General features: G+C 39.3%; 1 protein-coding gene across 4 annotated transcripts in view; it reads right to left on the bottom strand.

Annotated features, from left to right (window-relative positions):
• GRIA1 (glutamate ionotropic receptor AMPA type subunit 1) overlaps nucleotides 1-16552 on the bottom strand; it is a 462487-nt gene that overhangs the window by 144207 nt on the left and 301728 nt on the right. For all 4 annotated transcript variants that reach the window (XM_073621138.1, XM_073621139.1, XM_073621140.1 and 1 more), the window contains exons 7-9: nucleotides 11140-11307; nucleotides 10751-10855; nucleotides 1953-2063 (exon numbers count right to left, since the gene is read on the bottom strand). In XM_073621138.1, coding sequence (XP_073477239.1) covers nucleotides 1953-2063; nucleotides 10751-10855; nucleotides 11140-11307 — 384 coding nt within the window. The remainder of the gene's footprint in view (nucleotides 1-1952; nucleotides 2064-10750; nucleotides 10856-11139; nucleotides 11308-16552) is intronic.

Here is a 16552-nt window from a genome sequence, read left to right as displayed (position 1 = left end):
GCCTGGTGACTCAATTGGAGGATGCATCCTAACCTAACTTACCACACAGTACTTCTGGGTCGGCTTAAAGGTTCTGGTACTGTGTCGCTGTTCCTCTAAAACCATTACGTCCTGTGGCAGAGGACTGTTCATTTAATACTACATCCTGTGGCAAAGGATCGTATAGCAATTTTGTTCCTTTAAAGTCTGTGGCAGAGACTTTTTGTTCGTGCTCCATTCTGGCTGCTAGGTCAGTGAGAGAGACCTATCCGGGTGGGCAAAAGATCTTTGGACTGGAGGTTTAATCGTCTCTAAGATCTTCAATCCCTCAATGATCTAAAAAGGTATTTGAATCTTCCTGCAACTCCCTTTCTACCTCTTCACTGCTACTTTTTTTAAGTTCTTTCATTAAAGCATTGGAAAATTGTTGGATACAAAGCTCAACATGGACTCTAGGTTCCTGAAGTGGTGAAATTACAGGTAAAGGGGTGATGGCAACAACCCAAAAAATCCCAGCAGCTCCTTCGGGGGTTAGTGCTACATATATATATATATATATATATATATATATATATATATATATATATATATATATATATATATATATATATATCTCCTCTTCCTTATATGGTTTTTCCCACACTCACATACATATTTTTACAATACTGTAAGTCAGGCTTAAAGTGATTGTAAAGGCAGAAGGGCTTTTATCTTAATGTATTCTATGCATTAAGATAAAAAACCTTCTGTGTGCATCAGCCCCTCTAATACTTACCTGAGCCCATCTCTATCCAGTGATGTTGCAGGAGAGATTTGGATGCCCGGGACTCCCCTCCTCATTGGCTGACACATTGGCTTTGTCAATCAAAGTCAGTGAGCCAATGAGAGGAGAGAGGGGGCCTAGCTGGAGCTCTGTGTCTGAATGGACACACGAAGCTGCAGCTTGGCTCGGGTGCCCCCATAGCAAGCTGCTTGCTGTGGGGGCACTCACCAGAGGGAAGGGGCCAGGAGAGCGGAAGAGGGACCTGATAAGAGGAGGATCTGGGCTGCTCTGTGCAAAACTACTGCACAGAGCAGGTAAGTATAACATGTTTGTTATTTCTAGGCAAAAAAAACAAAAACGAGAATTTAGTATCACTTTAAAACTAAAAGGCATAATTACAGAAAAGTGCTCTTGCTTTGGGCACTAGAAGCTGTGTATCTACAAGCTCCGGTGATAGAAATCCAGCCCTGCCCAAAACTAAGGAAACAGCACAGTGGAGGTTGTTTCCTTTCAGACACTTTCATCTCTGACTAAAACTTGGAAAAATCTTATGGAAAGTCAAGTCAGGAGAAAGAGTCAGAAGGATGAGTCAAGAGATGATATCAGGGAAAGGTGTCAGAAAAAGGTGTCAGATACCTGAGTGTGAAATTTTCAGCTAGAGCTGGTGAGCTTTGTCAACAATTTTTCGCGTACAATTTCTGTACAATTTGCTTTAGATTTACCTTCAACTATGTAGTGCAAGGGCCTGCCAGATTAGTTACAAATTATAAGCGTTGTTTAGGTTTGGGCCTTGTGTTATAAGGTGTTTTGGTAAATCTAAAGGAAAATTGTACAAGAAAATTGTATAATGTATGACCAGCCTTAGAAGAAACCTGCTGGTTGGATAAAAGAGTACAAAAAAGTCACATGTAATACTTCATATTACCTAACTAAAAGTATCTTTTAGTCCTCACCATTTTAAATAAAGAAAATCTATACCAGCAAAGCCACACCATACATTCCCTTAAATAGATAGAGACCACCAAGATTTTCTCTCTATCTGAGGATTACAAACCATTATTCAATACAATTTACAATAATTATTAAAAATAATTCAAATGTATTGATTGTAATTTGTAGACAAAGCGGAAGACTGCAGAAAATCTCAGTCTTCACTAGTAAAAACACAGAGCAGCAAAAACCATTCTAAATGCTAAACCATTATACATACCAATATGGTGGTAACGATGTACGTCCTATTCTGAACCCCTATGGTTTCATTTCCTGCTTGGGCATCAGTGGCTAATGGGATCAATTTGTCATCTTCATTCCATGTAGCAATCTGTTAATTAGAAAAGATATGTTATTGTCAATGAACATTTCTTTCCATCTTGTTCTGGCCCATTAAACTCTATATTCTTTTCCAGGTTTGCAACTCATTACTGTGCTCTAAGCCTAGAATTTCACGTACAGGTAGGGATGAATTTTTTTTTTTGCCACCAATTGATCGTAGTGTGCCATAAATCAGTATTTCCTCTGTTGGTTTACAATGTTGTAATGGCAGAGTGTTCAATGTGGGCGTCCTATACAAGAAGGATTTCACACTACTGGAAAATTACAGCCACTTTCAGCTGCCAAGGGCTATTACACAGAATTTACACCTCATATATGGGAATAATCCTGCAGATACCCCATGTTTTATGGTATTGATCTTGAAATGTGTCTCTAAAAGGAAACTATTAGAAATGTTAATTGTGTCTAAGCAGTACCCTGAAATGCTATTTGTTTCTTGAATACCTCCTGAAAAATAGTGGTACGTGTAACTGTGCATAGAGCCTCATAGCTGTATATATGAAGTGTGAGATCATCTAAGCTGTTGTGCCTCGCTCACACGCTTTAAATGTTGCTCAACATACCATCCAAAATGTTTATTTTATTTGCAGATTAATATATTTATAATAAATTGACATACCTCCGTTGTATACACCTATTGAGACGACTCATTTGTGCACATGCAAAGTTTGCGCTTACTGCATGCGGCTGAACGCAGCCAAGATGCAGGATGAGGGACCGCCAGCTGTTAAGCTTAAAAACTATTTTTTGCCGGTTCAGTTTTTGAGATATTGGAATTCAAATTCAGATTATGTAACATCAAGCCCTGCCCACTTTGCACCCAATGTTATTAAAATTTAAAACCAAAGACAGCATTCATTTGCACTGCATCTGTGCCGATTTGTGCTGCAAAAACTAACGTACCCGCAAGTCCGGCGGACTCTATGTCTGCCAGTGACCCACAATCGCGCTGTACAGATGCAAAACGGGGAACTGCCTATGTACACAAGGCGATTCCCCGTTCTCCAAGATTAAATGTCAGAGATCTTCTGTTCCCAGTGATCGAGAACAGCTATCTCTGTCATGTCCCTGGTAGCCCATCCCCCCTACAGTTAGAACACACCCAGGGGACATACTTAACCCCTTGATCGCCCCCTAGTGTTAACCCCTTCCCTGCCAGTGTCATTTATACATTGATCAGTGCATTTTTATAGCACTGATCAATGTAATAATGTCACTTGTTCCCAAAAAGTGTCATTAGGGGTCAGATTTGTCCGCCGCAATGTTGCAGTCCCGCTAAAAACCACAGATCGCCGCCATTACCAGTAAAAACAATAAAAAATAAATAAAAATCCCTAAATCTATCCCAATAAATATATGTCTATGTAGAAGAATATATATCGGACTAAACTGATGAGTAAATTTGTTTTTTAATATTTTTATTTGGATATGTATTATAGCAGAAAGTAAAAATAAATAGGTTTTTTTTCAAATTAGCGATCTTTTTTTGTTTATAGCGCAAAAAAATAAAAACCGCAGAGGTGATTAAATACCACCAAAAAAAGCTGTGTTTGTGGGGAAAAAAAGGGCATCAATTTTGTTTGGGTACAGTGTCACATGACAACGCAATTGTCAGTTAAAGCTACGCAGTGCCGTATCGCAAAAAATGGCCTGGTCATTACGGGATGCACACGTAACGGGATGCACACCTTCCAAAAAGTAAAATTTTTGTCTCATCAGTCCACAGAATATTTGCCTAAAAGTCTTGGGGATAATCAAGATGTTTTTTGGTAAATGTGAGATGAGCCTTTGTGTTCTTTTTGGTCAGCAATGGCTGTGGCATTGGAATTCTCCCATTGATGCCATTTTTTGCCCAGTCTTTCTTATTGTTGAATCATGAACACTGATCTTACCTGAGGCAAGTGAGGCCTGCATTTCTATAAATGTTGTTCTGGGTTCTTTTATGACCTCCTGGATGAGTCGTCGTCATGCTCTTGGAGTAATTTTTGTAGGACGGCCACTTCTGGGAAGGTTCACCACTGTGCCAAGTTATCTCCATTTGTGCATAATGGCTCTTCTCGTGGTTCACTGGAGTTCCAAAGCCTTAGAACTGGATTTGAAACCCTTCCTAGACTGATACATGTTTGTTTCTAATCTGTTCTTGAATTTTTTTAGATTGTGGCATGATGTGTGGCTTTTTGTGATCTGTTAGTGTCCTTCACTTTGTCAGACAGCTTCTATTTATGTGATTTCTTGAGTCAACAGATCTGGCAGTAATCAGGCCTGGGTGTGGCAAGTGAAATTTAATTCAGCTTTCCAAAAAATTGTGGTTAATCACAGTTCATTCATGATTCAGCATGGGAGGGGGCAATTACTTTTTCACATAGGGCCAGCAGGTTTGAACAACTTTTTTCCCTTAATAAATGAAATAATAATTTAAAAATTGCATTTTGGGTTTACTTGGGTTATCGTTGTGTAATATTAAAATTTAATCTGAATCATTTAAGTGTGAGAAATATGCAAAAAAATACAAAAATCAGGAAGGGGGCAAATACTTTTTCACATATGTAAAGTGCTCCGTAAATTGATGGTGCTATATAAGTACTTGAAATAAATAAGTTAATGTATGTGTTCCTAACTTAAACTTTTCTAGAAACTGGAAAAATTTTGTTGGCTTAACTTGAACCTATGGTCTATAAACTGGAAAAATTGAGTTGGCTTTACTTAAAACTATAGTTCCAGACAAGTTAAGGTATGTATTCCTAACCTAAAGCACTATGGTCTATAAACTGAAAAAAATGTAGTTGGTTTTACTTAAAACAACAAAGTTGAAAACATGAAAAGTCAAATGCGTCAGCCAAAAAGTACTTAAAAAGCTGATGCAAATAGTTGCCTCGATTTTTTTTTAGTAGATCCAGCACAAAATTTTTTACAGTGTGTTCTTTTAGAAAAACTTTAAACCATGACTAAAAGCCAAGCCCAACCCCTAAAAGCCAACCTGGGGTTGCTTTTCAGGGGTTGAGCTTGGCACCTTAGTTTCAGTGAAGGGAACTCTTAAGGCATCAGCATACCAAGACATTTTTGGACAATTTCATGCTCCCAACTTTGTGAGAACAGCATACCAATGTACAAAGCAAGGTCCATAAAGACATGGATGAGTGAGTTTGGGGTGGAGGAACTTGACTGGCCTGCACAGAGTCCTGATCTCAACCCAAAAGAACACCTTTGGTATGAATTAGAGTGGAGACTGCGAGCCAGGCCTTCTCGCCCAACCTCAACGCCTGACCTCACAAATACTTTTCTGGAAGAATAGTCAAACATTCCCATAGACACACTCCTAAACCTTGTGGACATCCTTCCAAGAAGAGTTGAAGCTGTTATAGCTGCAAAGGGTGGGCCAACTCAATATTGAACCCTACGGACTAAGACTGGGATGCCGTTAAAGTTCATGTGCGTGTAAAGGCAGGCGCCCCAATACTTTTGGTAATATATTGTATGTAATGTTTCACTTTATTTAAGACATAACAGCTTGCCCTAAAGAGAGGAAAATGGGGAAACCCACCTACATCAATACATTTCTTCTGATAGTTGGGTGGGTAATAACACAGAGAAGCCATTTAAGCATGGAGGCGAGGTTCACAAGGCCAGGGAAATTAACTTGACCACCGCCTTGTCATGCTGACTAATTTGCCTGTTGTTATTCCCTTGCTAAATTGAAAATAAGTGAGGCCAACTTGCTTTATTAAAAAAAATGGCTTTGAAAAAAGCCATTACTGACAAATACAGAATATTTGAAAATGTCATAATTTGCATCAATCTAATTGATTACTAGGAATTTCTAAAGTGACAGATCCTCTTTAACCTTTAGATTGATTTATATTAAGGCTATGTAGATGTATTTCTACTCTGAGTCAGATTTTACAGTTAATTATTTATTAGTTTAACCCATACCTGGGCATATATTTAGAGTATATGCTATCACTGTCTTCCAAAGGTTGGCAAGGCTATAAATAGTGTACTGTCTGGAAACGTGATGGGTTTTGTTCTGCCATCTGGCAACAGAGCACAGGTGGCAGAAGGGGAATGTCCTGAAATTGTTATTGGGGATTCTATAGTAACACCTCCGTGGTGTTGCTGGAAGCAAGTGCATGAGAACAGATGAACCTAATACAATGTGAAAGCCTTATTGTGTGAGCAGCTTCCAATCACTTTATATTAGGCTGCATTATAAGGAAGATGCTTAGTCTTCATCGTGAGAACAGTCCACTTGCAGGGACCAATGTCACCAAACATTCTCACAGAAGGCAAAGAAGAGGTGACAGGTAAATTGAACTTGCTGTGAGTTGTAAACTTAAAGAGAAGCTCCAGGCTAAATTCAAAATTTGTAGAAATAAAGAGCATGCTTTCATTATAAAACAAATAAACCTGCTAATATTTATAGTTCCCTCATTCTCAAGTATTTACCTGTTGATCCTACCAGTGCTGCTGTTATCCTCTAATTTCCTGTTGAGGGTCAACAACGCTATGCTACTGCTGATGAATTTGCTGCGTTGTCTGCCCCTGATCCATGTCTCCCTATTCATCTAAGACAGGGGTCTTCAAACTACGGCCCTCCAGTTGTTCAGGAACTACAATTCCCATCATGCCTAGTCATGTCTGTGAATGTCAGAGTTTTGCAACGCCTCATGGGACGTGTAGTTCTGCAACAGCTGGAGGGCCGTAGTTTGAGGATCCCTGATCTAAGACATCATCATGTCACTACATCGACTCTAGAAGTGTTGTCAGCCATAGACAGTGAGCATGTTGGAGCCAAAAAGAGTGGTGATGTAGGAGAAGAGAACACCTACCTCTCTAAAAGGCAGGAACCCTAAGAAAGTATCAACGGTTATATGCCCACCAAAAATAAGTGGTAAAGAAAGTTATATAGAAGTATATTTATATAAAAAAAAGAAGAAAGGAACTGCTGAGAATACCAACCTAATCCTTCGCTTCGTTCCTCCCAAGACCTCCTGCTCTCTAGCTCCTTTGTCACCTTCTCCCATTCTCGCCTCCGGACTTTTCCCGAGCATCTCCCATCCTATGGAACTCCCTACCCCATTATCTCCCACTCTGTTTCTTTAAGACGATCCCTGAAAACCCATCTCTTCAAAGAAGCCTACCCTGCCTTCACCTAACAACTGTACTTTAATTTTCTCCATCAACTCCCCCCCCATAGCTATTACCTTTTGTATCACTTGACCCTCCCTCCTAGATTGTAAACTAACGAGCAGGGCCCTCTGATTCCTCCTGTAGTGAATTGTATTGTAACTGTACTGTCTGCCCTCATCTTGTAAAGCGCTGTGCAAACTGTTTACACAATATTAATCCTGTATAATAATAATAATAATAAAAATAAAATAATAATTAAGAAGGGCTAATCACGCAGGACTGCTTTACATGTGTGCTAGTGTAGACTTTCCGTATACTTTAAACTTTAAAAGGATTTGCTTTTTTCATTTTACATTTTTTCTTTTCTGGTGTAAAGGCTAACTGCTGCGTTGACTTCACACCTATACGTGCAAATTTAATTGTGCACTAGACATGTGCGGTTCGTTCCCCTCCAAATTAATATTCAGACAAATTTTTCATTATTTAGAGATTCGGATATATCCGAATACCCAAATTACAATATAAACGAATTTTGCCGAGTGCTACATAACGAAATTCGTCCGAATTTCAGAAATTCAGACTGAAATTCAAATCAAATGTTACATTAAACTCCAGTCGATTTACCTTTTGTCTGTTCACTTTGCTGCATTCAAATAGAAAACAATATAACATTTTTCGTTTCGACTGATTTGAAAATTTATCGATTTGAACATTTCAAATCGAAAAAAGTTCGAAGAAAATTTGAAAATTCCAAATACAAATTCCAAACAAGTATTGAACGAATTAACCGAATTGAACTTAATGAAATAACTAGATTAACGAATCAAAATGAAACTAAACAAATGTTTTCGTAATGCACATGTCTATTGTGCACTAATGTATGTAACGTGTGGTACAACAATGCCTTGTGTATGCGTGCTATTCATTTTCAATATCACTCCAAGGTGCATACACCATTGCACCTACAAAGGGGAGGATTGGGAGCCTTTGGCCTATGGAACAAAACAACCAACGAGGATTGGGAGCCTTTGGCCTATGGAACAAAACAACCAACATGCCCTTTCATAGTAGGACCAAAAGTAAAGAAAATGTCCCATGGTGCCAGATTGATAGGTGGACATTATGAAAGGTGGTCATCCCAAAAGAATATGGCTTATTGTGACAAAAATGTTCACATATTTCAAAAACTGTTTCCTTTGCAGCAAACAGAAATTGGTCACAGCATCTCAGAGCCACAACGGAAGTCAATACTGGAAGACTTTCTTCTGTCTTTGATCGCAGGTCTGAACAAGAAGCAGATAACTGTATAATACTCAGCTAACTGCTAACTGCAGGTTCTGCTCTGATTGATGTCTGAATGTTAAAGTATTTTGACCTAGGGCCACCAACCCAGCTTATGTTATTAGTAGTGGCCTGGAGGGGTCTGGAGGGGTCTGTAGTGGATGGGGGGGGGGGGGGGGGGTTGAAGTTAAACAATTCCCAGCCCCGTCCTACCATGCACATGCTATTCAATGCACCCTAATGCATGTAATTATGAATACATGCTTTGCCTTGCGATACCCTGAAAAGACACTCCAATGTACATCAATGTGCCAAAAAAAATGCACATTTAGGTATGAATGGGCCTTTAAAGTGTGTCAATATTTTCTTTTTTTAGATACTCCTACATTGGATGATGCTGAATGTGAATGCGAAGACCAGGTCAAAGGCAATTAATGGGTCAATTTTAAATGCACGGTTAACTGAGTGGTCTACTAACAATTTCCGATTGTTCGCTGAGATGCTGAGATGGAGGGGAGAGACTGTTCATTAATATGTTTGTGTTTCTATGCGCAGCTAACAATAAAATTGGCCATCTGTTACTTTCAAGACTATGGGTTTATCCAGAAGAGTGATGATGTAATTTTCCTCTGCAGGCACAAAGTTTGCAGTAACACCCCTTGCATGCCAAAGAAAGCTTAAGAACTTCGGTTACACCCCCTTATTTGCTATGCCGCATTTGTTTTAAAACGTACACTCTAATTTGGCAAACTGTTTCCCTGGGCAATGTTACCAAAAAATCAGTCATAATAAGAATTAGATTGCCTTTTCAGCTACATGCACACACTTTAAACACATTTTATTATTTGTAATTATTTTCTCTATGTGATATTGCACACTGCGCCTTCTGACAACTATATACCCTGCTGCCCTCCACCAGTTATCATTTTTGTGCATTAAAAGCTAAACACCAGCCAAAAATACTAAAATAAAAATGAATAGGACTTAAAAAGGATAAAATATCAACACCGGCCTTTTCTTCAATATTCAGTTAAACACCAGCCAAAAATACTAAAATAAAAAAGAATAGCCCTTAAAAAAGGATAAAATAACAACACTGGCTTTTTCTGCAATATTCAACATGAAAGTGTTAATAAACCCCGGACCCTGTGTTAACTATATTTGGTCTCCCACAGTACACAGAACATGGAAATGCAATTATTTTAGTAAGTATAAACTGCTAAATACTTTTTCTCATCAGCAGTATATAGCAGTCTTGTGACTTGTATCAGTACCTGGTTAAAGCTTGTAGGAGGTGTTTTCATTCTCCTCCGACTGTCCTATGAGGCTGCAGGACCACTGACCCTCTGTCTGGACAATGCTGATTAGCCCTGTGCTGATCACATGCACTCCCCCCCCTCCAAAAAAAAGCTCTCTAGCAATTCACACCAAACTGAGCATGTGCTGAGTGCCTCCAAAGATTTGTACTATCAGGAGATGGATTGGGGACTGTGAAAGAAGGGGAGGATCAGAGAAGACAGGATCAAACAATCTTTTTACAAAATGCGCAGGGTTATCCCCTTAGGTTCCACAGTGAGTATAACCAGCATACTTTACTGCATATACAGACTGATTTTACTGTTGTGGGTTTAGTAACACTTTAAAATGTAGAGCATGTTCACTGTGAAAGTGAGAATATTATTATTATAAATAACCATGTGTAGGGCACTAGAAAAATATAGAATTTTTACTGAGAGATCCTGGATCTATCATGCTATCAGCATAGTCCTCTGTTGGTCTGGAGTAAGTTAGAGGCTGGCCAAGGGTCATTCAAAACAGGTAGCATTTACATCATGGTTTAGGTCAACTTTATTGAACAATTATTTACCGAATATATGGATAAATCTAGAGGGATTTTCTGTCAAATCTTGCCACTGTATGAAGTCCATTGTTTATTCATCTACGAAAAGAAGACTCCATACCTACTTCAAAGCCTGCTCTATATTATATAAGAATTATAGATGTTTATGTTAGACTTAAATACACTATAAGGGGTGCAATGCCATGGCGGGTGTGACTTAAATTACTGTAATGCAAATAAATGTCCTACATGGAGGAGACCTGAGCAAGAGTACATTGGGAGTAATACAATCAATACAATCAGGCAAGAACATTTCAAGGCTAATGTACCTTTATAGATTTTTTTTGCACTTTATTTTCACTTTACTTTATTTCTGTTACACTAAACAATTTATTTGATTCACAATTTCAGTTAAGATTCAGCCTTACCTGTCGGATTCCTTTATGTTTGAGCTCCAGCACATGCAATGTATAGTTTGTTCTCCTCCCCTTCTCATTGAACTGGACATTGCCAGACAAACCCTCCAGTCGAACCTTTTTTTTTAAAATGAATAAAATGGCAACAACCATTTAATGACATCAATTAAACACTTCTTTTAAGTTTTATTTTCTTCTGAAATTAAAAGTAATCATTAAACAAATCTAAAATTGTAAAATAGTAACAGAAATTCTAAAAAGATTAAAATTCAGTCTTAAAAATCAAAGCATTTATTCCAAACACGGAGATACACACATTCATTTTTACATCACAATGGTATTCTTTTATCTTTCAAACAACAAATGTATCATTTTTACATTTACATGTTTTCATTTTATACCTGCTGCAATGCCCTCTGGATGTCTATCCCTTGCCCCCACGGAACAGCAGGGTTGGCCAAGCAGTCTCCAGCATTACCACGACGAGAAATATCTATTCTTTGTTTCCTCAGATTTTGGAAGGCTTCATACATCACACGAACACCATCATACGTTAGGGCTGAGGTATACTACACAGTGGACAGAGACAACAATGAATAAAAACTGCCTGTTATTCCTAACACCCAACCCACCACTATGAAACAACAGTAATGCATTTTTTGCCAACAGGGTAAAAATCTGTTCATATCTGTTAATTGCAATGCACATGTGTCAGGCAGGGGAAGATTAATTGTAGTGGTCTCCCTAGACCCCTGTGCCAGGGGCAAATGCCCCCAGGTCCCCTGCCTCATGCCAAGGGTCTAGTGAGACCAATTGTACCATGGGCCCAGACTGTTTTCAATTCATGAATTTCTACCTGTTTATTTAGAAACCTAAATATGGTTTGGCATTTACATGAACCTATATTTTGCTTCTGACATGGGTTTGTGTAACATTTCTGCAGGATTTGGAATCCAGTGTTTGAATTTTGAAATGGATCTTATACAGTGGTATACTGTTTGCAAATGACTCAAATGATGGCTGCAGATAATATCAAACTGCGGCAGCCAGGTACAAGGAATGTGGATACATATTGTGTATGGTTGTTTAATAATGTTAAAACCTATCTCTGAGGAACTTTTTTTTGTTCAAATTAAAATAGGCCCCTGGCAAGTTTTAAAATTTAGCATGAAGTTCAGGCTGCGATATACATCTATATCTGGAGCTGTCCCCTAAAACACTTCTTTTGGCCGCAAGATGTATTCTGGTGAATGGTTCTACTATAACTACGGGACATCATGGGCCCACCCTTTAAGGGGGTGTTATCAAAGCCCCCTTCATTTACAATAGGTTCATGCAAAGAATATTTACACATCTTGAGAACCCCTAACTACCGGTAGGAGACTAAAGAGAAGACATTGTTACATGATTGGCCTAAAGACTTTAGGAAAAGGTAATATATAAATACACACTATATTGTCAAAAGTATTGTGACGCCTGACTTTACACACACATGAATTTTAAAGCGGAGTTTCACCCAAAAATGGAACTTACACTTTTCGGAATCCTCTCCCCCTCCGGTGTCACATTTGGCACCTTTCGGGGGGAGGGGGGAGCAGATACCTGTATAATCCAGGTATTTGCTCCCACTTCCGGGCATATATAGCCGCAGTATCCAAAGATATCTATGCCATATCCGGTGCCTCCTTCGCCCCCCCCCCCCCCGCTGTCTTCTGGGAGACACACAGGTCCCAGAAGACAGCAGGGACCAGTGGGATCATGCAGCGCGACTCGCGCATGCACAGCAGGGAAACAGGCTGTGAAGCCGCAAGGCTTCACTTCCTGATTCCCTTACCGAAGCTGGCGGCACCTCCACTCGAGAGCCGAGGGACAGATTGGCTTCGGGTGCAGACATCGCGGACGCTCTGGACAGGTAAGTGTCCATATTTTAAAAGTCAGCAGCTGCAGTATTTGTAGCTTACTGACTTTAAAAAAAAAAAAAAAATTGGCGGAAGTGCTTTAATGCCATCCCAGCCTTATGCCCTGTACACACGGTCGGATTTTCCTAAGGAAAATGTGTGATAGGACCTTGTTGTCTGAAATTCCGACCGTGTGTAGGCTCCATCGCACATTTTCCATCGGATTTTCCGACACACAAAGTTTGAGAGCAGGATATAAAATTTTCCGACAACAAAATCAGTTGTCGGAAATTCCGATCGTGTGTACACAAATCCGACGGACAAAGTGCCACGCATGCTCAGAATAAATAAAGAGATGAAAGCTATTGGCCACTGCCCCATTTATAGTCCCGACGTACGTGTTTTACGTCACCACGTTTAGAACGATCGGATTTTCCGACAACTTTGTGTGACCGTGTGTATGCAAGACAAGTTTGAGCCAACATCCGTCGGAAAAAATCCATGGATTTTGTTGTCGGAATGTCCGAACAAAGTCCGACCGTGTGTACGGGGCATTAGTCCGTAGGGTTCAATATTGAGTTGGCCCACTCTTTGTATCTATAGCAGCTTCAACTCTTCTGGGAAGGCTGTCCACAAGATTTAGGAGTGTGTCTATGGGAATGTTTGACTATTCTTCCAGAAGCACATTTGTGAGGTCAGGCACTGATGTTGGACGAGAAGGCCTGACTCACAGTCTCCGCTCTAATTCATCCCAAAAGGTGTTCTATCGGGTTGAGGTCAGGCCAGTCAAGTTCCTCCACCCCAAACTCACTCATCCATTTCTTTATGGGCCTTGCTTTGTGCACTGGTGCGCAGTCATGTTGGAATAGGAAGGGGCCAAGTTGGGAGCATGAAATTGTTTAAAATGTCTTGGTATGCTGACATTTTAAGAGTTCTCTTCACTGTAACTAAGGGGCCAAACCCAACTCCTGAAAAACAACCCCACACCATAATCCCCCACCAAATGATTTGGACCAGTGCACAAATCGAGGTCCATAAAGACATGGATGAGCGAGTGTGGGGCAGAGGAACTTGACTGGCCTGCACAGAGTCCTCACCTAAACCCAATAGAACACCTTTGAGATGAATTAGACCGGAGACTGCGAGCCAGGATTTCTCGTCCAATATCATTGCCTGACCAAACAAATGCACTTCTGAAAGAATGGTCAAACATTCCCATAGACACACTTCTAAACCTGGTGGACAGCCATCCCAGAAGTGTTGAAGCTGTTATAGCTGCAAAGGGTGGGCCAACTCAATATTGAACCCTACGGACTAAGACTGGGATGCCATAAAGTTCATGTGTGTGTAAAGGCAGGTGTCCCAATACTTGTGATAATTTACTCTATATCATAATGTACTGCTGTGAGGCCTACACATGGGTATAGGGGTGGCTGAGCCCAGAGTTGGGCTTTAAATACAACTTTTACAGAGAGAAAATCAAAGGCTCTCAGATCACCTTCTGAAAAAGTCTAAAGAATTGCATAGTCGAAATTGACTATAAACAGCTCTGAAGTACAGAACGTTTGTAGCATCCAGCCCCCAGGACTCTGAGACCCCAGGCAACCACCCATTCAGCCATTGTTATAGCATAGGATTTCTATACTTCTTAAAACACTGCATTGCAGGTAAGCCATTTCTGCAGAAGAGAGGTTCATATAGCAAACTAAACAAAAACATATGAAATAATGTAACCAGTACATGACAAAAAAGCAATTCTAGATCAGATAAACTAAGCTTATCTCTTCAGGTGGCAAGCTGTAGACAACAGCATGGAACAGCCGACACTGTGTGCTGTCTCTCATCCCTATTCAAAGATACAAAGGGAAATGGGTAGAAGAAACAAGCCAACTAAGGACGATTTCATTTCACGTTGTCTCCCACTATTTGTTTATGCTATCCAAGACTTTGAACACACATATAGCAGAGGAGGAGACGTTTTTTTGTGTTTGAGATAGATGCTGATCCAGGCACATTTTTTTATTAATTTGAAAGGAGATGGGGGATATATAACAGGGACAGTGGAGAGCTAGAAATGGACAATCACTTTAAACTAACAATAACAGGGCTATGCTGCTGGTATGCACTAATAGTGGCTATGTTAGGCCTAAATCCTGATCCTCCTCTTTTGGGTTCCCCCGCCAGCGCTCTGGGCTTCTCCCCTTCTTCGTGTGCCACCATAGGAAGACGCTTTCTTTGGTGGCAAATGTGCAGGCTCGATCCCGAGCCATGCTGTGTGTCTATTGACACACAGTATGGCTCGACCCTGTCCCCCTGCTCCCTCGTCAGTAGATTTGATTGACAACAGCGGGTACCAATGGCTCCTCCTGCTCTCAGTGAGGAAGGAAAGAGAGAAAGAGAGCTACGCCGCTGCTCTTGGGCATAGTGCTGGATCAAGATTAAGCTCAGGTAGGTATTGGGGGGGGGGGGGTGCACTTAAAAGGTTTTTCTTTTTACCTTAATACGGAGAATACATTAGGGTAAAAAAAAAACTGAAGCCTTTACAACCACTTTAAAATATTCATGTTGGTTTAATTTATGTTTTGCAGATAGTAATTCTTTTTTCAGTTTAATAAAAAAGATAAATTCTCTTTCCATTTTTTAGAGTTGGAAGATTAGTATTCCTCCGGTATTTTGATATCAGAGATTTTTCTATTATTAAATAGTGAGCTTGTAATACATATCAGTGGTTTTGCTATTAAATGTAGTAAGATTATGTTATTTCTTTACTTCCTTCCTCCCTTTATTTTTTTTTTTCTTTTTACGGCATATTAAAAAAAAAAAAACGGAGAATCTATCCTGACAATGCTAACCTCGAATTGCCGCACTTTAATCTATAAAAATAGTGGAAATTAACATGGGACAAGTTTATTTTTACTTCTAACAATAAAATGAATGATGGAATAGATGCTTCTTTCTCTCTGTCACTTATAAGCACAAGATCGCTGTGCCTAATGAAAAATCCAGCCCTATATATGAATATAGTCACGTATATTTTCTTCTATACTCTGTTTGATATTTCCTTATGTCTACAAAATTGTAGGGGTGGCCATGCAAAAACCTAATCTATAATAGTATCACATCTGCAAAAACTGCATGTCAGAAAATGAGTCAACAGTCTTTGTAAATATAATTCTGGATGCTTGCATAATGCCGTTCCATTAAATGTTAAGGGTTTGATATACAGGGAAAAAAAAAAAAAGTTTGTGACTCCAAACTTCTTTGCTTTGATATTGAAATCAGTCTGGGAACATAAGCCATTAACCTCTATTCGTTAAAGAACAATGTCAGGATTGTAAGATTCAACGTGCGTGTATTGCTAAGCAAGCAATGTCTTCTTCAATTACACGGCCTGATAAATCAGAATACTCTACAAAACAGGCAACACGTGAAATATTGAAATAAGAACAGCTAAGTGGATTACATTTCTTTTTAAACTTGCCCTTAGTTGCAGCAATGGATTTCAGAAGTCACTGACCTGGTTTGATAATGAAAGCTAACATTTGCAGCTTCCAACTACCCCTTATTGTTTCCAGATTCGTAAGTTCTTCTCTTATCCACCATTTTCCCTCTTTAAACTCATGAAAATATCTGTTTATTATTTATAATAATCCAAAAATAATAATCAATAATAGTTAAAGAGGTATTAAACCCAAAACCAAAAATATAATATACAGTAAAACCTTGGATTGCGAGCATAATTCGTTCCAGAAGCATGCTTGTAATCGAAAGCACTTGTATATCAAAGCAAATTTCCCCATAAGAAACAATGGAAACTCAAATGATTCGTTCCACAACCATTTATTCATAAGTCCTTCAGTTTATAGTCCATATAAAAAGATTATAGCAATGTGACCAGGTTGTGTAACCATAAAAT

The sequence above is a fragment of the Aquarana catesbeiana genome, linkage group LG03 (assembly GCF_042186555.1).
Source record: "Aquarana catesbeiana isolate 2022-GZ linkage group LG03, ASM4218655v1, whole genome shotgun sequence".
NCBI lineage: Eukaryota > Metazoa > Chordata > Amphibia > Anura > Ranidae > Aquarana > Aquarana catesbeiana.
This window is presented reverse-complemented; position numbering and strand designations above follow the sequence as displayed.